Raw genomic sequence first — 21,631 nt, forward strand, 5'->3', positions numbered from 1 at the left:
GTCAAGATGATGTGGAGTTTGCATTAGAAGGCTTCTTAAGAACATAAAATCCCCCATTTTCATACTTCAGAAGTGGAGAAGTCCAGGTTTTTGTCTCTGAATGGTGTTGGGTTCTCACTTCACTAATATATTTCTCTCAGTTTTCCAAATATCTGCTTGTCCACAGTAACAGTGTCCTTATTTCCCACTAGTAAATCTTAGAGTCTCAGCAGTGACTCTCACTGAAATAAGGGCAGAAAACACCAGTGCCATGGTGTGGAACTAGAGTGTTAGGGTGGAGATCCAAGGAAGCTGGAGAAGCCCATCAGACAGGGAGTGGAGCACACTGCTGCGAGGCCATCCGTGGGCTGGGTGTCCGAGGGTCTGGGCAGACCTCTCATGACTGGTTCAGCAGAGCCTAGGGGACTGGGAACTGAACAGCTAAACACAGATGGTCAGGACTGAAGTGCACCTGAAACAAATAAAATAGAGCAAATAGGGTCCATCGGCCAACACTCTGGGAAGGAAGGAAGAATAGGGAGATCATCTGACGCGGGCCTCACTCTAACAGGGAACCCATCGGTAAATGAGGAAGAAGTTTTGATGGTTAAATAACCTTGCCTTGTCAGTTCCCTCCAGGACCTTCCTTGAAAGCCAGGCATTTTCCTTCAGTTACTGGCATATTTGAGAGAAAGAAGGCTGTTTTTGTAAATTGTCTTCATTTTATTCTGACTTCCTGGAGTCTTCAAAGGCTCTCTGGGGGACCGCTGGCTTTCTGGGCCTGGAGAGGGTCTGCGACTAGGAGGTGTTGTAACTGTGGAACCACCAGCCACCAGCCCGGCATTTGGGTGACAGCAGCAACCAGGAAATGTTTTAGACCAATTCTGAGCCTCAGTCCTATGTACCTTTGAGTCTGGTCCATCCTGAGTGATCCAAGCTATGATTATCCACTGAAGACTTAGGTTTTCTTTGTCCTTTTTGGTATCTATCTGCAGCACAGATGCTCACCACCTCCGCAGCTGTGAGCAGCCTGCCTCGCTGGGGACAAAGGAGGTGGAGAAGTAGCCCTTTGTGGGGAGAGCTGGATAATTCCAGCCTGTTAGCTACTCACAGGAACATGCAGAATTATTGGCTCCAGGGAGTTTTGGAGAAAGAAGGTTTACGTTTTCAAACTTACAGATAACAGTTGACATCAATGCTTCTCTTTCCCAGAACAATCTGGAGTTTGCCAGAAAATTCTGTAAACAGGAGTCGTGCTGTGTGTGAACTGTAAACTTTTCTCTCTAGGCGTCGAGGGGACCTTCACTTTACTTTGCAGCTGGGCTACATCAGACGTGTGCATTTAAAACATAAACTTCCTTAACTGGAAAAAGAATGCTTCTGTTCTTCAAAATAGCTCTGCTCTGTGACATTTTTGCCGTCATGAATTTTACATCAGTGCTAGCTCTTCGTTTTACGTGTTTCATTTGGCAGGTCACAAAGGCCCTTGGCTACCACACATGCATGCGTACACACACACACACTCATAAAGGATTTTCTTTTGTGCTTTACCTTTAATTTTCAGTCTACTTGGCTTGTAATGAAAGGTAGAACCTTATTTTTGATCTACATTCCAACAGAATCGAATTTCCTTTTTGCCAAGAAATATAAAACCCTGAGGTTTTAAAATTTGGTTTCTTTTCTGGGGATTTAACATGGAAGGATTTGGAGGGCAAATGGCCCAGTGATTGGAAAGGAGAAAAACAATTCATTTCATTTAAAATTATTCAATAACCATTGCCAACATTTGGGATTCTGAGTGCTGTTTATGAAGCCCTTTCATTGATACAATTTCATCTATCTCTCACAATGCTGTAAGTGATTCCTATGTCCATATGGCAGTGAGGAAATGGAAATTCGAGCAGGTGTAGGGAGTTTTCACCTGGAAGGAAGCTCTTCCTTTTTCTCCTTCTACCCACAGTAGGTTCATCAAACTATCAGCCCCGGCACTGGGAGCAGAGTAACACACATGTTCTCATTAATGTCCTTTTCTCATGTTGTTATTAAAGATATATGCAAGTTGCCAAAAGACGAAGGAACTTGCAGGGATTTCATATTAAAATGGTACTATGATCCAAACACCAAAAGCTGTGCAAGATTCTGGTATGGAGGTTGTGGCGGAAACGAAAACAAATTTGGATCACAGACAGAATGTGAAAAGGTTTGCGCTCCTGGTAAGTGATTCTTCATTGTGTTTACGGCTTTTGCAAATAAGAGAAGAGATTCAGGGCAATAAGTCACCTTGAAAAATAGTAGAAGTGCAATTATAATACATATGAAAAAGAAGATAAATTGTATCCTCAGATAAGTAAGAGGTTCAAATACAACCCATGACATTTCTTTTTGAATTTCTATGTTGGGTTTCTAAAAACATACTTGTCCCTCGTCATTCTTCAGAAATGTTATTAAGTTGCTGTTATTTGTAAAATATTGCACCAAAAATGATTCCTGTGAAAATAATATAATGAACAACTACAGATAACACCAAAGATCAATAACCCCCACAAATTTATCTTTAAATAATTTTGCTTCCTATAAATAACAATGTTGTCACTGGGGCCATCCAGTATCTCCATTGTATTGTGCAGTTCAACTGGTAATAAAATAAACACTTTGAACAGACCCTGGGGTCAGTGCCAGAATGGGGAGAGTTCAGTTCGTATAAAGGCCTGGTAGATGGTGCAGGGCACAAGAATGGAATCAGATTTCACAGACATCCCCAGGCCCCAGGCCAAGAAGGTCACAGAGGACCATTGATGGTACTGAGTAGAAAAGTGAGACAGGTGATGGAAACCAGAGGCTGTGGGACTGTGTCATGATAATGACAGTGCCCTTTTGGGTCAGTAATGTGGCTTTTCCTCTCCTCTCTCGACTCCTCACCTCACCCCACCCCACCCACCCCCTCTCTCGACGCTCAGTGCTCGCCAAACCTGGAGTCATCAATGCGATGGGAACCTAAGCGTGGCTGGCCAACATCATATACCTCTTGAAGAAGAAGGAGTCAGCCGTCGCCAACTCGTCTCTGCAGAAGCTCCGGGTGTAGATTCCCTTGCACTGTATCATTTCATGCTTTGATTTACACTCGAACTGGGGAGGGAACATCCTGCTGCATGACCTATCAGTATGGTGCTAATGTGTCTGTGGACCCTCGCTCTCCGTCTCCAGGCAGTTCTCTCGAATACTTTGAATGTTGTGTAACAGTTAGCCACTGCTGGTGTTTATGTGAACATTCCTATCAATTCAAATTCCCTCTGGAGTTTCATGTTATGCCTGTTGCAGGCAAATGTAAAGTCTAGAAAATAACGCAGATGTCACGGCTACTCTATATACTTTCGCTTGGTTCATTTTTTCCCTTTTAGTTAAGCATGACTTTAGATGGGAAGCCTGTGTATCGTGGAGAAACAAGAGACCAACTTTTTCATTCCCTGCCCCCAATTTCCTGGATTAGATTTCAAGCTAATTTTCTTTTTCCAAAGCCTCTAACAAATGATCTAGTTCAGAAGGAAGCAAAATCCCTTAATCTATATGCACCGTTGGGACCAATGCCTCAATTAAAGAATTAAAAAAAGTTGTAATAGAGAATATTTTTGGCATTCCTCTAATGTTGTGTGTGTGTGTGTGGTATTTTTTTTTTTTTTGTGCAGGGGGGAGGGGATTTAATTTTAATTTTAAAATTTTTAGGAAATTTATACAAAGAAACTTTTTAATAAAGTATATTGAAAGTCTCCTGAGTGTGGCGTTCTTGGTTGTCTTGTTTCTATAGCAGCTATTGTCAGAATCACCCCAGGCTGGGGACACTGGGCTTGGTTCTGGTCCCATGGACCTGGGCAACACCCTTTTGTTTCCAGTGGAGGAGGCGAAAGAGCTTTATCAGCCAGTGTGCAAAGAGACCGGGTGGAGACAAGCATCCCCCGCTTTGTAGATTCAGCCCCACACGCTCCAGTGCTCCATGGCCAAGTGGAAGGTGTTCCTGCTGCTGGGTCCTGGCAGTGTTTCTGATTTTCAGAGCCAGGCTGGCTTCCATCTTTTCCTCTAACTCTTGGTTGCCCCCAGAGCCTCAGCCTCTTCCCTTCTTCCTCTCCACAGTGATCCTTTCCCAGGGGGTTGATTTGCTCCCTCTCACAATGGCTGAGAGATTCAGTGTTTCCCCACAACCCCCTACCCCTTTCCTGGAGTCTCAAAGAGAAAGCACAAGATCTTTCATTTTTTTGTTTTTCTTAAAGACTTTTTTTTTTTCTGTGTTCAGAAATAATACAAGAAACCAACACATGCATGCTCAGGTGGCACTTGAGTTCCACTTACAAAGGAAACAACTTATTGGATAAAATACATATGTCCTGACAAGTGCTGAGGGTGGAATTACAGGAAATTTGGATGTCAGCAAAACTGTTTTATGTGAAATCAGGGGATGAATTTGCCAGTTGGTCTGTTGGGAAAGGAGAGAGGAGTGTGGCCCTTTTCAGAAGCGCCACTTAGTCCTCACAAGGCCACCATGACCTCCTCCCCAGTCCTCTTCTATCTCAGCAGCTACTATGGTGTGCTCAGGTCAGTGTGCTCTGAGCGGTGGCCCTTGGTGACCAACCCTGGGAAAGTGGAATCCTCCAGGCACCCAACACGAGCCTCTTACAGGAACTTGAGCAGCAGAGGGCTCTGGGCCCAGCTCCCATAGCGATGGACTGAGTGCTGCGCTTCCCAAGGGATCCCCCCGTATTGACTTGATCTGCTATGGACCTAAAATGAGCATTGCAATCTGGTTTTCCTTTTTGGGTTCCTCTGGAAGCAGCTCCTGGGACTAAGGATATGGGTGTGAGTGGTTTATTTGGGAGGTGAAGGAAGTCACAGAGTGGCTGAGAAATGGAGAGTGAGACAAGGAAGGGGAGAGCACTGTTAAGAGGTGTGTAGTCAGTGTCCACTGTGGGTGCCCAGAGCCTAATCCCTCAGGGAGACCCCGGGAGCACCTGTGGCACTGCGCCTCGTAGCCCAGCAGAGGGGTGAAGGAGCTGGGGTGAAGTTTCCACGGGTCACTGAGACATTCATGCTCTGGTCCTCTTGGCTAGCAGGCACGCTGGCAAAGGGACCTTCTGTGGTGTAAGAAAATGTTCTTGGCAAAGACCTGCAGATACTCATGTGTAGAACCTGGGGGAGTAGTCAGGCCCAAGGTACAGGAGTAGGACACAATATTTGTAACATACCTAGATGGTCTGCTCAAGGCATGTTACAATAGACTGGAGCAGGGCCCATCACTGGGAGACTCACTTCCAAGGGCTCCAGAGGTGGAACCCTCTCTCCCTTTCCACCTCCTATTGCCAGCACGCCCATCCCTGCCATTCTTGGTTCACTCTATCCATGCATTGCTTCTCTGTATGTGTCCCTGGGCTGCTCAAGGTTGCTGGGACAATCACACCCACTGTCTCACCTGAGTCAGGAGAAGCAGGAAGTGACGGAAGTCCAGGTGAGTGGCTGGTGAAGCTGTGTGTGCTGCTAACTTGGGGGTAACGCAAGGTGCTCAGGAGGTGGATGAACAGTTTTTCCATTTATTCCCACAGAACAAATAAAATCCTTCGTTGCATCATCTGCCTTAACTTAGGGTTCCGCAAAACATGATCTGAGCTGCAGGATTCCTGACCCCTTGACAGCTCGTGGATTTCTCTTCCCAAGACGCGTCTTCTGCCAGACTATGCCAAGGACTCTGTGTCCTTCCTTGAACCCTGACATGTCCCTGATCCTAATATCCGCTCAGCTCTCTCTGGGGAAGCCTCCAGCCTGGCCCGTGGAAGGTGACCTGCCAGTAAAGAACACCTGTTTTGGATTTTGTGACTAAGAAATAAACTTCTATTGAGGTAAGAGACTGAGGTCTTGGGCTGTTCTAGCAGCTGGTGTGACCTTTATGAACACAGCATAGCTTTATCCAGAAGCCTTTGTGGGTCAGGTGCTGTTCTAGGTGTTTCACCCACATCTTAGGTGGTGCTGTTCAGTAGTGGTCATTGTTCTGGTTTTAGAGATGATGAAACAGAGGGTCAGAGTTGTCCAGTTCACCCAGCTATGTTCTAATGGAGGATCTGGGCAAGTCATGGTGACCCAGAAGCCCTCGAGAGCTCCAAGGTTGGCTCCTGCAGCACCCTCACTGCCATTCTCTAGATGTTTCTGGCTGTTTCTCTGGAAGTCAGATCTGAGCCATGTGTCTTTTCTGAGAACAAAGCATGCCCTTTGCATGACCCTCCCCAAGACCTTCCATCACTCTCGGGCAGCGAGTCTCTATCCTTCTCCTTCCTTTCATTGTAGTCTTTTCCATCTCTTCTCATTATCCTGAGCTGCTCTGGCTTAGGGAAGAACTTGGAGAAGCTGGGGACTCTGGCACATGTTGAGGGCTTGCACAGAAGGTGGCCTGGGCTGAGTACAGCCTGCCTGGGCTCCAAGACCGAGTCACGAGGATGTCTTTGTGCTCAACTGTGAGCACATCTCAATCCTTTCAGCAGCAGCTTTGCTGGGTTTTTAAATACAAGTGCTTTCTACTTTTATTCCCTCTTAACAATTTTCTGCATGATTAAAAAGAAATCACAGCACTTATGAATGGGTGCCAGCCTTTTTGTAGAAAGCCAGTGTTTTGAACCCTCAAGAACCATTTTAAATTTCTTCCCCCATGGCGATTCATTTTTAGGAGATGGTTCGTATTTTCCCGCCAAATTTCCATGGTGGTCAGATTTCCAGTGGGACCTAGCTGCTCTGCTTGAGCCAGGCTCTCAGAGTTCCACCTATCTGGGTGTGGTTTCCAGAGAAGCTGGGAGCTGCCTATGCTGCCAGGCCAGAGGGCCCGGTCCAGAGGCTGCCCTCTGCCATATCCCTCTTCGGTTTAGTTTGGGTCTCAGCTTTGCTGCTGCCCGTGCCTCCCCTTCCCTGGGAGCTGAATACTGATGGTGAGCTGCTGTAAGAGCCATGGAATTCCTGGGTTCCTCTTGTTTTCTTGGAATCATGCTCTCCAGCATTGGGCTACCCCTCAGCATTCCCGAGACCCCATACAGAGCCAGTTCAGAAATCCTTTTTCATGGTATTCCCGATTCTTCGACCCCACTTTATGGTGGGCATAAAGTTGCTAAAGACCAAAACACCACAGAAGTAGTATTTTGGAATCTAGTTGTCAAAGCTTGAAGGCATTTGGTCACGAGTGATGGGAAAAGGCCAGCGATTCAAGGGCCTCTGTGCACGATGGGGACACCACCAAAGTATCGCTCAACCTGGAAAGCTGATATTGTTTTCCTGCCTATGTCAGATGTCTCTGTGAAAATCATGCTGCTGTTGCAAAAAGGTCATCTGAGAGAAGGTATTTGGGCATCTGCAAAGGGAGCTGGCTATGCATGTTTGATTTTAAGAGAATAGTAAATTCCCAGCATTTACATGAATTTTTTAAGAGATGTTAGAAACAGAAATAGCAAAATAAAAAGAAATTGGTGGAACTTGTATATCTGGGAAAGAATATTTGTTTGGAAAGACTCCATTTAAAACAGTCACATTTGATAGGAGCTGTTGTTGAAGGGTTGACTCGTCATTTGTAAATCAGCCTTATTTTGAGTTCCCCGAAAGCAGGTCCTGACCAAGTTTTGGCTGCAGTCATCTGTTTGGGAAGATGTGTGGGAAGGACAAATGAGGCCACTGAGAAGCAAGACAAAGAAGTGGGCAAGTCAAGGGATTAACAAAAAGCATGTTATCCTTGAGAGCAACTGGGGTTCAGTCCCCCTGTAAACCCACTGAGAAATTGGGGAGAATGCTATGAGGAACAGAAAGCTGGGCGTTTATGGACTGACCCTCATCTCTTTTTGGGTGGAGGTTGTAGTAGTCACCATTCTCTAGAGGTACAGGACTAATAGGATAGATGTATATATGAAAGGGAGTTTATTAAGGAGTATTGACTCACACGATCGCAAGGTCCCACAACAGGCCGTCTGCAAGCTGAGGAGCAGGGAAGCCAGTATGAGTCCCAAAAGTGGGGAAGCTGACAGTGCAGCCTTCAGTGTGTGACCAAAGGCCCGAGAACCCCTGGCAAACCATTGGTGTAAGTCCAAGAGTCCAAAAGCTGACGAACTCGGAGTCTGATGTGTCAGGGCGGGAAGCATCTGGCACGGGAGAAAGATGAAGGCGGGAAGACTCAGCCAGTCTAGTCCTTGCACGTTCTTCTGCCTGCTTTATTCTGGCTGCACTGGCTTCTGAATAGATGCTGCCCAAACAGACTGAGGTGGGTCCACCTCTCCCAGGCCACTGACTCAAATGTTAATCTCCTTTGGCAACACCCTCACAGACACACCCAGGAACAATACTTTGCATCCTTCAATCCAGTCAAGTTGACACTCACAGGGGTTGACCTGGGGGCATCACACACCAGCATTTTGAGGCTACCTTGCACACACTGTTGCTAGAAAAGTCCTCGGCAGAGAAGCAGAGTGATGTGGGCCACTGAGGTGGAGTGCTGTCAGCACACCTGGAACCAGCCAGCACAGCTGCACGGGGGCTCAGAGGTGGACCGAGGAGCAAGGCATAAACAGCATCAGCAATCAGCCAGTTTGAACATGAACCTATAGAAGTAGAAGTGTCTTTAACATGAAGTTGATTAGAGAGGGTTGTCTAGATGAGGATGGTAATAGAGACACATTGTCCACTCCTGATTACCCTGATGGAAAGAAATCAGGTGATTCATGCATTAAGCACAGCTTCTGAGCTCTTAAACCGTAGCCCACGGTATGCCCAGCATTCTACCAGATGGGGGTCAGAAAACGTCTGGTGAAGGACCCTGCCAGTGGCCAGTGGTTTTGGGGCTCCAGCAAGAGCCACAGAGCCTGTGCTGTGTCTGTGAATTTCAGCCGTGGCTCGGGCTGCCCAGCTCCCTTGTTCCTTTCCATTTGTGGAACTGAACCTGATTTGCTAGCCTTCCCATTGTTGCTATAAATTGCTCAATATTTTTCCAATAATTCAACTTTCTTCATATGTTAACCAGATTAAGTTTGTCACCTGCAGCCTAGAGCCTGGACTGGTACATAGTCTTTCATTCAATCACTTATTCAACAAACATTTTCTGAGCACCTAACATGTGCCAGGTATTAGACAAGGCACTGGGGACACAGGGGTCAACAGCACACACTTCTTCCTCTTGTGTTCCTTACATGGCAAGAGAAGTAGGTGACAAACACACAAAACCCTCAGTAAATAAGGACATATGAGCTGCAGTGGAGGCTGTCTGATGAGCTACTGCATGTTTAAGGCAAGCCTTTCTGAAGAGTTGATTTATAAGCTAAAATTTAAAAACTAAAATTAAAATTAAGAAAAAGGAGCCAGCACAGTGGTTTCCGTCTGTAATCCTAGCACTATGGGAGGCCAAGGCAGGTGGATCCCTTGAGGTCAGGAGTTCAGGACCAGCCTAGCCAACATGGTGAAACCTCTCTATAAAAATACAGAATAAAAATAAAAATAAAAATAAGTTAGCTGGGCATGGTGGCACATGCTTGTAATCCCAGCTCCTAGGGAGACTGAGGCAGTGGAATCACTTGAACCCGGGAGGCAGAGGTTGCAGTGAGCCGAGATTGCACCACTGCACTCCAGCCTGGCAACAGAGCGAGACTCCATCTAAAGAAACAAAGAACAAACAACAAAAAATCCCAAGACAGCCACCTTTGGGAAGACCTGAAGGACGATTCTAAATCCAGAGAGGGGCTGGATCTGAGGTCCTGGGTGGAGAAATGACTGTGACATGTTTGAGAAACAGCAAGATGGCCAGTGTGGCTGGAGCCAAGCAAATAAGTGGATAAATTTTTGGAGTTGAAGTCTGAGAGAGAATGGCCAAGTCACATCCCATAACTGTTTCATAACTAAGGAGCTTGTGGATTTTACTTTAATGTGATAGGAAGCCACTGGGAGCTTTGAGCCAGGCAGTCTTGGGTGTGACATGTGATTCTTTCAGGGGGCGGGGTAGTCAATCAAAACGTCTGTCACGTGTATTAGAACTAGGGATGCTTATTGAACTTTCAAGTGGTGATATGAGGAAGGCAGCTGAAGTTCAGAGGAGAGGGCGGGGCTAGGGATATACATTCAGCAGTTTGGAAATATACAATATTCGAAGCCTAGATTTATGGTGAGATTTCCTTGTTTGAGAGTGTAGATGAAGAGGGACAGGGAGTCAGGAAAGGCCTCTCTGCACCCTGGCAGTTGAGCAGAGAAGATAGGCTTGGTGAAAGAGGCTGAGGAGGAGTGTTTGCAGAAATAAGAAGAGAATCAGTAGAGACAGGTGTCATGCATGGACAGTGTTGGGAGAAGTTGTGTCAAAAAGAACAGAACAATCACCTGTGCTGAATGCTGCTCATGGTTTAGAAAACAGAGAGCAGGAAGGAGAGAGTATTCTTGGGGCTGTGGTGTGTAGTGTGTTAGGATGCTCTCAGCATCCAGGAACTGAAACCCCATCTCATGTTGGCTTAGACCATGAAGTCACTGGGTGTCCCCGTTTCACAGAAATCCAGAGCGCAGGCTGTGGGAGGAGTCAAAGACACCATCAAGGACCCAGGTGTTCCCATCTCTCTGGGCTATTTTCAGCTTGGGCTCCACTCTCAGGCTGGTAACAAGACAGTCTCATGTGCACACAATGATTTTTTTTTTTTTTTTTTTGAGATGGAGTCTCACTCTGTCGCCCAGGCTGGAGTGCTGTGGCTGGATCTCAGCTCACTGCAAGCTCTGCCTCCCGGGTTCACGCCATTCTCCTGCCTCAGCCTCCCGGGTAGCTGGGACTACAGGCGCCGCCACCTCGCCCGGCTAGTTTTTTTGTAGTTTTTAGTAGAGACGGGGTTTCACCGTGTTAGCCAGGGTGGTCTCGATCTCCTGACCTCGTGATCCACAATGATATTTAAAGGAAGAAGCAAGACCATCCTTTCTGTGGCTTTTCTCCAGAAAGCTCCCCTGCAGATGTCCCCTGGCATTCCATTGGTTGGAAATGGGTCGCATGCCTCTAAGCCAGTGTTGGGAATAAGAATAGAATCCGTGGATCACCTGGGGTCAGGAGTTTGAGACCTGCCTGGCCAACACGGTGAAACCCCGTCTCTACTAAAAATACAAAAATTAGCCGGGCATGCATGGTGGTGTGCACCTGTAATCCCAGCTATTTGGGAGGCTGAGGCAGGAGAATCACTTGAACCCAGGAGGTGGAGATTGCAGTGAGCCCAGATCATGCCACTACACTCCAGCCTGGGTGACAGAGCGAGACTGAAAAAAAAAAAAAAAAAAACAGAATCCCTCTTAGATTAAATAAACCCACTCCTGTAGAGAGGCACAGGAACCTGAGGGCCTCGGGCTCTGGTGGGGAGGATGTGGGAGGACTGCGTTCATCACTGCACCTGTGTAAGTTCATGTGTATGCAGCCATGACACACAGTCATCAGTGACATTTAAGAGCCTGTAGTTCACCTTATGGTATAGGCATCACCTTCCCAACTAACCTCCTTGATAGTTTCCAAAAGAGGCAAAACAACAGAAACAAAGCTTTCTAGTTTTTGTTTAAGGGAAGCACTTAAAGTAATGAGACTTAATGACACGTAAACTCTGTTGTGGTTTCCTCACTGTGGGACAGGAAAACTGGGTCCTTATGTGACTGTCAACCCGTCTGCCTCAACTGGACAATGACTTTGCTGACTCTCTAGGTTTGAAGGCTGGGGGTCTGTGCCCATCATCCTAGCCACACTTTTCTCCCACCTTCTCATTTGCTGGTATCCTTCATTAATTCCTGGGCCAGGTCTAATGCTTGTGACCTAGGACAGTGCTTTGGAAAACAGTACAAAGTTTGAGTACATGTTTAGGGCTGTGCAGAAGGACCTCAAAAATGTCTCTCTCTTTGTTTTTCCGTGAGGCGCAAGAGGACTTTGGCAATAGATTGCCTGGCCCTTATCTATACACAATGAGTCGTTTGTTGAATTTCCCACCTCATGAGGGGGAATGAGCTACTTAGAGTAAGACGCAACTTCAGGGTAAGAAAGATAAATATTAACCATTTCCAGAAACAACTTATGCGTGTTTACTGATATTCAGGATCAAGGTCTCAAATTAGAATATATTTGAATTCTGTTTTATTCTATTCTATTCTAGTCTGTTTAAGAATATATTCAGAAAACTGTTTCTGTCCACGAGGTTGCCCTGGGAAAAGCTTGAGCTGAGGCCTGGATCTGCTTAGCATCAAGCTGTAACCGGCTGGCCAAACCACTTTGATTTGTGAAGTAAATGTTGGAGGGGAATTTATATGAGTGGCTCTAGAGTCTCTGCCACAAATAAATCACACAGGGATCGCTTTTCCTGAGACGACCGGAATGCAATGGAACAATCCGCTCAAACCCCTGTCCTTATTTGAATTTCAAGATAAAAATCCATTTTCACCTACGGCATGTTCATAAGCAGACCTCTGTTAGTTCGCTTGCCCTTAAAGAGCTCTCTAGGATGGAAATCCGTTCCCGTCCCAGGATCCATGCTCCTGGCCCTGTGGCCGTGTGATCCGAATTTCTCTTGCCTTTTAAGGAAACAGGCTCTGCTGCTGGCCTTGGTTCAGCCGCTGCATTCCAGCCTGCACACATGGAACGCATTGCCTGCCGCTGAGCAGGACAGCCTCGCCAGCGTGGCAGAGAGCAGCACTAAAAATAGCGGGGTGCAGCTCGGCAGGCTCTGCTGCGCAGCCTGGCTGTCTTCTGTGGAAGCGGAAGCACTGTGTGCGGAGCCTCATCAGGACTCGACTGATTCCCTTGTTTGGCTGAAGTTGTTACTTAAACCCCAACCCAAATTAATTGTTGATTTACAGAGAAAGGGCACCATCCTGGAGCCCCTCAGGGTCACTCGCTTTGTGGCCTCCCTGAGTGCGAGGCGTAGGCCTCCTTAGGCTCCAGGAGCAGGAGTGGGATTCTCACTAGACAATTTCAAAGTGGGCAAAACGTATAATAACAGGGGATGTACTGGCAGCCAGAGCAGCCACTGTGACCATGGCTCAGAGACCACCCTCAGCCTCAGTCCCTTGGGGTCCTTTTGGAGCTCGTGGTCTAGGTGGAGTCACAGTCTTGTGTCTTCAAGGACTGGGTGGGTCTCTTGGGCAGAGGAGGAGCAAGGCACTACGGACTGCTGGGGCTTGAGGCAAATAAAGAAGATGTGTCCATCCTAAAGGCATTCAGGTTTGAAGACTTGAATACACTCCTGCCACATAAATGTCTTCTGGGCAAATCTAGCCCTTGAGCCACCAGTTTGCAATCTGTGGTTTAGAGGCACTGGGTTAAATGAACCGCTAAGTACGTGTTTCTGTCTGCTCTTCTGTAGAGTGCTGTGCAAAGCTTCACCTGGCCTGGGAATGAACACCCTTGCCCTTGACCAAAAGATCATTGAGTGTGACCCCCAACAGAAAGACTGTACAGATGACAGACCTAGGTTTTATAGTGAATGCACAGGTGTTTAGGCGTGAGAGTGGCCGGAGTTGTCTGAAGGTCCGGTTGTGTGAAGTAGGCTGTTTCTATGAAGGATAAGCAGAGTTCTTGACACAATGCAGGTGTGTGTTGTGGATGTGCTGCTGAACCCGTGCCACAAGGAAAGAGGAGACCAAGCTTTATTAGGCACCAGATGCCGAGGAAGCTTCCATAAATGGAGGGCCTGAAGAAAGCAGCTTCCAGAAGGAAAGCTTCAGGCCAGGTCCTCCAGCTCAAATGAGCCTTGGAGATTTGGCCTATACTGGTCATCACCCTATCTGGTAATTAAAAAATCCAAGCAGATCCACGAATGATCATGCTAGCACAGGTGTATGTGTAAGTTCTAAGGTCTAGTAACCATTTTGGTGTGTAGTTAGCAAGCAGTGGTCTGTGCTATGGGATGTGCATCCACAAGGATGAATGCATTAGAGTTTCTGTCTATCCAGCCTAGCAGGGGAAACAGATGTATAAACAATGACTGCTGTGCAAAATGACAGGAGTTTTGATGAAGGCATGCATGCCATTGAGAGGCCCTCTGTGAACCACGCACTGTGAAAAGCAGTGGGGATAAGAAAATGAAAAATCTTGGTCCTTGCTCTTAAATAGCATTTAGAGAAAGATGCACAGGCAAGTAAAGACAAGATAATATTTGTTCCAGTTGAGGTGAGGGTGAAGACTGGGAGTTGAGGAGAAACACATTCAAGTCTACTCAACAGCACCTGGGGAGACTGAGTAGTGCTGCTGGCATTTCAGCAGGGGTGAAAGGATGAGATGTCTCTGCATAGTGAGTGCTTGGGCACGTGCAAACGCTTGACATCTCTAGAGAGAGGGGGTTATTTAGGGGCATGACCTTTGTCATTGGGGACCTTCCTGGGATCGTGGAGATGTGGCAGGACTGACAGCTGACAAATAGGTCTTGAAGGGCCCTGTCTGTCATGCGAAGGAGTTTATGTTTAAGACAGCACAGAGGGAGGAACATTGACTACAGGTTTAGGCAAGCAGAGGACATGATTGCATTTCAGTATCCAGGACAATCTACTCTCCATTTTCCCTTATAATGAACTATTAGGTTTATGTTAAGTGGAGCAGGGAGGCCGTGAGCAGTCTGTAGAGAGAGATGTGAAGGTTTTCCTCAGGGCTGTAGCCCTGGGCATGGGAAGGAGTGGGGAATTGAAGAGATGGGAAGGAGACAGTGAGGGGATCCAGGCTGGTGGCTGACTAGATGTGTCTGGTGAGGAGAGGGCTGAGCGACAAAGGTGCCCAGCTGTCTGGGTGGGTGGTGGAACCGTTCTTGAGACAGGGGACACGTGATGAGCTATGCAATGGTCAAGAAAATAATGCATCCTGCTTTTGAGTCCTTATGGGGTGTAACCTAATTAGCCAGCAGTTAAATCCATTCATCCAAACCGCGGGAGGAAGTCGGCTGGATGCTAGAGATTCGGGAGGAATCCCTACAACACTGAAGCCTTGGATTCAAATGCTGTCACCCAGAGAGAATGTGTAGTGAGCAAACAGAGGCCAGGGCCATTGGGGAGCGTCTGCCTTTCGGGATGGACACCGGGATGGGGCCTTCAACAGGTTTCAAGCAGAATGGAAGAGAGGAAGTGGGAGGCGGGAGGGTGGATTCTGGAAACCAAGAGTGGGGGTAGGAGAGAACATCAAGGAGAAGAATGTGGCCAGCAATGTCCAGTATTCAGCAGTCCTTCCTAATGAGATCATGGTTATGTTTCTCGTGACTGATTTTGATTCTGCAGCCTGGTTTTCATAAATTCCTGATCTTTCTTAGGTGTCTGTGTACCACAGTCACATCGTCTCATTTTCTTGGACACCTGTGTCATTTCTACTTTTTCACTACACAGTGATGGCACACTTTTATCACAATATAGTGAAGAGTAACATTTGCATAGGTATTTACCCAGTTCTCTTTTTGTTACTTCAGGACAAATGATAAGAAATGAAATATGTGCATCCAAGATGGCTCTTGTTTTTAAGTCTTTTGGGATGCACCATCAAACTGCCAGCTAGAGAAGCCATACCAATTTATACTCCCACTAATGGTCTTTTATTTTTTATATAATTTTTTGTTTTTGTTTTTGAGACAGAGTCTCACTCTGTTATCCAGGCTAGAGTGCAGTGGTGTGATCTCAACTCACTGCAACCTCTGTCTCCCAGGTTGAAGTGATTCTCGCGCCTCAGATTCCTGAGTAGCTGGGATTACAGATGCCCACCAGCATGCCCAGCTAAAATTTTGTATTTTTAGTAGAGACAGGGTTTCGCCATATTTGCCAGGCTGGTTGGTCTTGAACTCCTGTCCTCAAGTGATCCGCCCGACTTGGCTTCCCAAAGTGCTGGGATTACAGGTGTGAGCCAACGCACCCGACCCATTAATGGTCTTTTAAATGTCTCATCTCTCATGTAAAAATATGTTCATTTTACTAAATCTTTGCTGCTAATTTGATTTGTGAAATTGATGTTGCATTATTTTGATTGGTTAAAATTACTAGTGAAGTTAAAATTTTAAACAATTTGTTCTAAACAAAAACAACAACAGCAAAAACAAACAAACAAAAAAAACCAACAGCAACAGAAACAATAGCTCTATAGCTCTTCTGGGATGGAGGGGATTGAGGGATTGAGCTCCATGTCTGGCTCACAGTGTCACATTTAATTTTTCCCACACTGATGGGAGCTTTGCATTTTGTAGATGGGCAACAGAGGCTCCGAGAGGTTTTGTAATTGCCCTTAGTCACACAGCTGCTTTTGAATTCAACCCAGTCTGAAAGTCAGACAAAGAGCTTGGGCCCTTCCCTCCCATCCCCTCCCCTCCCCTTTCTTTTCTTTTCTTTCAGATGGAGTCTGTCACCCAGGCTGGAATGCAGTGGTGCAGTCTCGGCTCACCACAACCCCTCCTCCTGGGTTCAAGCAATTCTCCTGCCTCAGCCTCCCGAGTAGCTGGGATTACAGCCACCTGCCACCATGCCTAGCTAACTTTTGTATTTTTAGTAGCGATGATGTTTCATCATGCTGGCCAGGCTGGTCTCGAACTCCTGACCTCAGGTGATCCACCAGCCTCGGCCTCCCAAAGTGCTGGGATTACAGGTGTGAGTCACTGTGCCCAGACTGTTTTTCTTTTGACCTATTTATTGTTCTATTTTAAAGATTTCTTTACTGATTGAGTTACTTTCACCAATATTACTAATTTTAAAGTACTTATCATTTTCCTTTTATTTACACGGTTTTAAATTTTTCTGAACTCATACCTTTTAATTTTTTTTCCCTTACAAAGTTCATCTCTGCTGCTGTGCTTATAAATGCCATCTTGAATTCCAGGTTAAAAAACACTAGAGTGGATGCAGTTCAGGCATCTGCTCAGCCCGTGTGCCTCTTCTCTGATAGTGCCCCCCTGACATCCTCACCCCACTCCCCTAATAATGTGGGCTCCAGGAGCCAGGTTTTGCTCAATGAACCACAGCAAAGGACAAAATCCGAGGGTTAACTGGTAATTTCCAGGAGCAAACTGAATCTCAGTAGTCATATTAGGCAGTGGGGCTTAGGAGTGGCTGACGCTCAGAGATGTCAGGCTGTGACTCATACGTGGATACCGCAACCTGAAATTGAGAGGCAACTTACCAGGGTTCCGCTGCCAGGGAAACCTCAAGTGGGTGAACTGAGGACCCAGGGCTCTCAGCACTCAGGTCATCCTTGGGTTCAAAAACCAATGGGTCAACCGCAGCTCTCAGTGGCCTGCCAAGGAAAAAAAGAGAGGCTGACAAATATCCCAAACATCAGGGCACAGCACCACCATGGCGTAACAGCGCCCCTCGTGACCGGATGCCCAGACATGAGCATTTCCTCCTCTTGGGAGGGGCATGGGAGAAATGGCCATTGGTGTCCACCCAAGAGTCTAGGCTTCCTTTCTTTTTGTTAGGGTCTGGAAGAGAGCCTTATTTGGTTGAAACACGCAGGGACTAGGAGATCTAATAAGGCTGCTTGTGAGTTATACAAGCAGCCCAGAAGCTGTGCAGCAAAAGTCCTGGATTTACTATGAGGTTGATGAGAAGAAGAGGGGAGGTGAGAGCAAAGCCATCTTCATTTACCAAAGCACTCCAGGTCTGATTCAGTCCCATGAGGGCCTTTCACAGAAAGAACAATGAGAATATCATAAATTATAATGAACTCACTTTCTATATCATTTAGCTTGAAATATTTTCTGTTACTGATAACCATATGGAAAATCATAAGAAATTGTCACCCGTATTTTCTCCTAGTATTTTTAAATTTAAATTTTATTTAATTTTAGATTTAAATATTTGAGAAGTGGATTTTTTTGGTGAGAGGTTTAAGGTAGGAATTTTATTTTTTTTCCAAATTATCAATCAATTGTCCCAGCACCATCTGTTGGTATACTATCATATCATTTTGCTATAAATGATATTTTGATATTAATTTCCAACATTTGTAGCTCTTATTTTTCTTACTAAGCATTTCTATCTTCACTGAGAGTCTCATCCATGGTTTTTTGATATTAGATTCTGAATTTAGATGTTAAGCAATCATGTTACATACTATGTTATATGTATTTATGTGAAATATTTTTCTCTTTTAATTTATTGAGGTTTTTACAATTAGTAATAAATGTTGAATTTTAGAAAAAGTATTTTTGTTAGATTAGAAGTTCAGAAATTTTCTTCTTTATTTCTTTGAAAATTTATTCTAACCTGTTCCTAACTTCTCCTCAAGGCAGAACAATCCTGCCGAACAATTATTGTTTTGGAATATCTAGTAGGTCAGGCTAAGGCTACACTTCACACGAGACCGTGATATTGCTTGATAAGTATGAAACATCCTCTCATTTGACTTTCTGGCAAGTTGGTGAAGAGAGTCACACTTGTCAAAATGCTCCAGGGATTTAATCATCTTTCCAAGGCCTCTCTTAATCCCTTAAATGTTTAAGATGTCTTGTTGCGAGTCACTGATAATGTCACTGATTTTGTTAACTTTTCCCTTTTCAGTGATAACTGTTCTACCAGACTTTGTGACTCCAGAAGTCCTCTAATATGACTGTCACCTACTACACGAAACCTTACGTCCTTTGAAGAAGTTTGCAGTTAATTTGCATTGTATTTCTGTTGTGTTAATAGCCTCCTCCAATCAGGAAGAGAATGGCTGTGCCTGACACGGCTTGACTGTGTTATGGCAGCTGCAGTGTTAAGCAGGGAGAGGGGATGGCATGGGAGCTAATTTGGTAACTGGTCAGCTCTTCAGTGAATATTTTCTGGTTGAGAACAATTTTTGCCTCCCCTGCAACCTGGTTGCTGAGAACACTCTGATACTTACGGTTCACTCAGAAATGAGGAGGGTATTGTGTGTGTGTGTGTTTTTTTTTTTTTTTGGTAGCGATTGGTATAAATATTTATACAAGGAGAGACCAGGAGAAACTCCACTATGTTAAGAAGGACCCTGAGTATTAATAGATGAATGGATAAACAAAATGTGGTCTATCCACACAGTCGAGTAGTATTCAGCCTTAAAAAAGTAGGGGATTCTAACCCATGCTACCTACAACCTGGCTGAACCTTGAAGAGAAGAAAGCTAAATAAGCCAGTCAGAAAGGGACAAATACCGCACAATTCCTCTTACGGGAGCAACCTGAAATAGTCAAATTCATAGGGATAGGAAGTAGAACGGTGGTTTCCAAGGGCTGAAAATAAAGGGGTAATGGGGAGTTCGTGTTTAATGGTCATGAAGTTTCAGTTTGGGGAGATGAGCAAACTTCTGGGAATGGATGAAGGTGGTGGTTATGCAGCAATGTGAATGTATAAATGTACTTAATGCCACTGAACTGGGCACTTACGGTTAAGATCTTCCCCTCTGCAACCCCCGCCAACATACACACAAGTGTGACCCGGCTGTGCTCTGCAAGTACAGAGAGAAAGCCATGAAAGACCAGGGAGGCTGGGTGGCGTGGGTGCTGTGGTGCACTGTCCAGACCCTCCTTCAGGATAGGACACTCATTTTTTCACTGCCAGGAGTGGTGACTGGTGGTGGCTTCCAGCTGACTCCCTCTCTGAGCATTACCCTTGGTCCCAGATCTTACCCAAGATTATGCCCCTTCCTTGGAGGCAGCCTGTGTCCAGTGACTGGTCATTAGTGGGTTCCAAGTCATGGCCCCCTCAACTGAGTCAACTCTGAAGCCCTTCCATTCTCAGGACTTCGTCTGAGATCAGCTGAGGCTCCATGCAACCGCACCATAGCCCATCTGTTCTCTGGCCTAGCCCACTTCTTTCTCCTCATCAGTGGCATTGATGCCATGAGTGCATCTCAAGGGTTCCATGCCAATCTCCACACTGGCTCAGTGAGCCCAAGTGCAGCAGTAAGAAGCACTTAGTGGTGGGTGCCAGGCAACTCTGTAGTGAATGGGCGGTGGTGGGGACTTTTCCAGTGATGTGTGGCATATGTAAGGCATTGTCTCCTGTGCGCCCATACATGTTGAGTAAAACTACAAGAAGCAGGCACAGTATGAGATCGATGAGTTCAAAGTTGACTGCGACCAAAACAACATCTCATGCAAATGGGAGATTGAGGCTGGAGGCTAGTGGGGTGGAGAAAGTAGACATTTGGGTTTCAGCTGTTTTTGCACATAACTGTTATTCCTTATTATTCCTTGATGTCTTTGAGAGCAGGGTTTGCGTTAGCTTGCACGTGCGGCCCTCACAGACCCAGAGAGTCTCTTGCCGAGCACACGTGCACAGTTTGGGGAGAGAAGGGGCAGCTGCTGCTGCCTGCTGGACAGTGCAGGGCATTAGGGTGTATCTAGGGGCAGTTGCGGTTCTGAGCCAAAGTCCGGCAGAGGGCAAACTTGCCTCTGCTGTAAAGACCACCGCTTCCATGTCCTAGCTTGAGCAAGGCTGGAAGCCAAGTGTGTGATTTGATGCCAACTTGATGTTGCCTGGTCTCCTACTACATAGGAAGTCACAGGGTTCATCGCAACCATTCAGAGGGTCCTTTTAGATCTTTGTCAAGTAGGAACTGGAATCAAAGTTGTCATCTTATTGTATCCCTGTCTTTCAGTTCTTTTCAGCTTTATTCCGTAATCATGAGTCGCGACACTATTTTTGTTTTATTTCTCTTGAATCCTTGAGAAGTTTTATTTTTATAACCTTTGAATCCTTTTTTAACAGCTTCTTCTTGTCCATACCCTCAGTTCATGCTGCTGCATTTCACTTTTTAAAAGCTTTGTAGGTTGCTTAATTGTTGTTTGCATTTCCTTAAAAATTAACTTTGTAAACTTCAGGCTTTGTATTCTTTTTTAAATTTGTTACTGCTATTCCCTTGTTTTCTTTAAAGATTTTGTAGTTTATTATAAGACACACACATGAAATTAGCACATGGGGACCTGCTGTGGGTCCCATACATGTCTCTGAGATCCAGCCCACGGAACCCTTCTCAAATTCTTCATGGATGTGAGGAAACTGGGCGAAACCTATGGCAAATCATGACTGGTGGGGTCAAGGCAGAGTTCCTCAGGATTTTGGAGCTAATCCACATTTCCTTGAGCATGCAGGACTATCCTTTAGGAAACAGCTCCTGACATGCATGAGAGGCCACACCATCTAGGTTACCAGTCATAAACCAGATGTGACCCAGCCCACCTAGTCACAAGTCAGGTGTGCCAGCATTGCTCCACCATTCAGTGGAGTGAAGGCAAGACTTGCCAACACCATGCGACAGCTGACTGATACCACGATAAGCCCTTGCTTGGGGTATCCTGAAGGACAGCAGAGAAGGAAAGGAGCTCCCAAAGGCAGAACATCGAGCAAGCATCTGTCCACTTGTATGCAGTAATCCTAATGGGGAGGAAAATAACAACTAAGGGTCACACGCTAGGTACCCCGCCCTTCTCACATTTACTGCTTTTGTGGTAACCAGGGGTCAACAAATGGCAGCAGATGAGGATCTATGCAGATTTATGGGCTATGACACAGGAGCCAGGGACTCAAAAAAAGTAGGACAGGGGGGTTAGAGAGGAGATTTGGGGAAAATGACCAGTCCTTTTGAAATGAGCCAACAGCTGAGGATAGCTGTACTCCATCTGAAAGTTGCAGGGGTTTCTTTCAATAAACAGTGGGTTGGGATGACTCAGCGTGGGATCTTTGT

At 45.9% G+C, this 21,631-nt stretch overlaps 1 protein-coding gene across 3 annotated transcripts in view; it reads left to right on the forward strand.

Annotated features, from left to right (window-relative positions):
- COL6A3 (collagen, type VI, alpha 3) overlaps positions 1-3,742 on the forward strand; it is a 92,311-nt gene extending 88,569 nt beyond the window's left edge. For all 3 annotated transcript variants that reach the window (XM_011929611.1, XM_011929612.1, XM_011929613.1), the window contains 2 exons: positions 2,028-2,192; positions 2,937-3,742. In XM_011929611.1, the coding sequence (XP_011785001.1) occupies positions 2,028-2,192; positions 2,937-2,977 (206 nt within the window). In that variant the 3' untranslated portion in view covers positions 2,978-3,742. The remainder of the gene's footprint in view (positions 1-2,027; positions 2,193-2,936) is intronic.
- The last annotated feature ends 17,889 nt before the right edge of the window (positions 3,743-21,631 follow it).

This window comes from Colobus angolensis, unplaced genomic scaffold, assembly GCF_000951035.1.
Source record: "Colobus angolensis palliatus isolate OR3802 unplaced genomic scaffold, Cang.pa_1.0 Scaffold82, whole genome shotgun sequence".
Lineage (NCBI taxonomy): Eukaryota > Metazoa > Chordata > Mammalia > Primates > Cercopithecidae > Colobus > Colobus angolensis.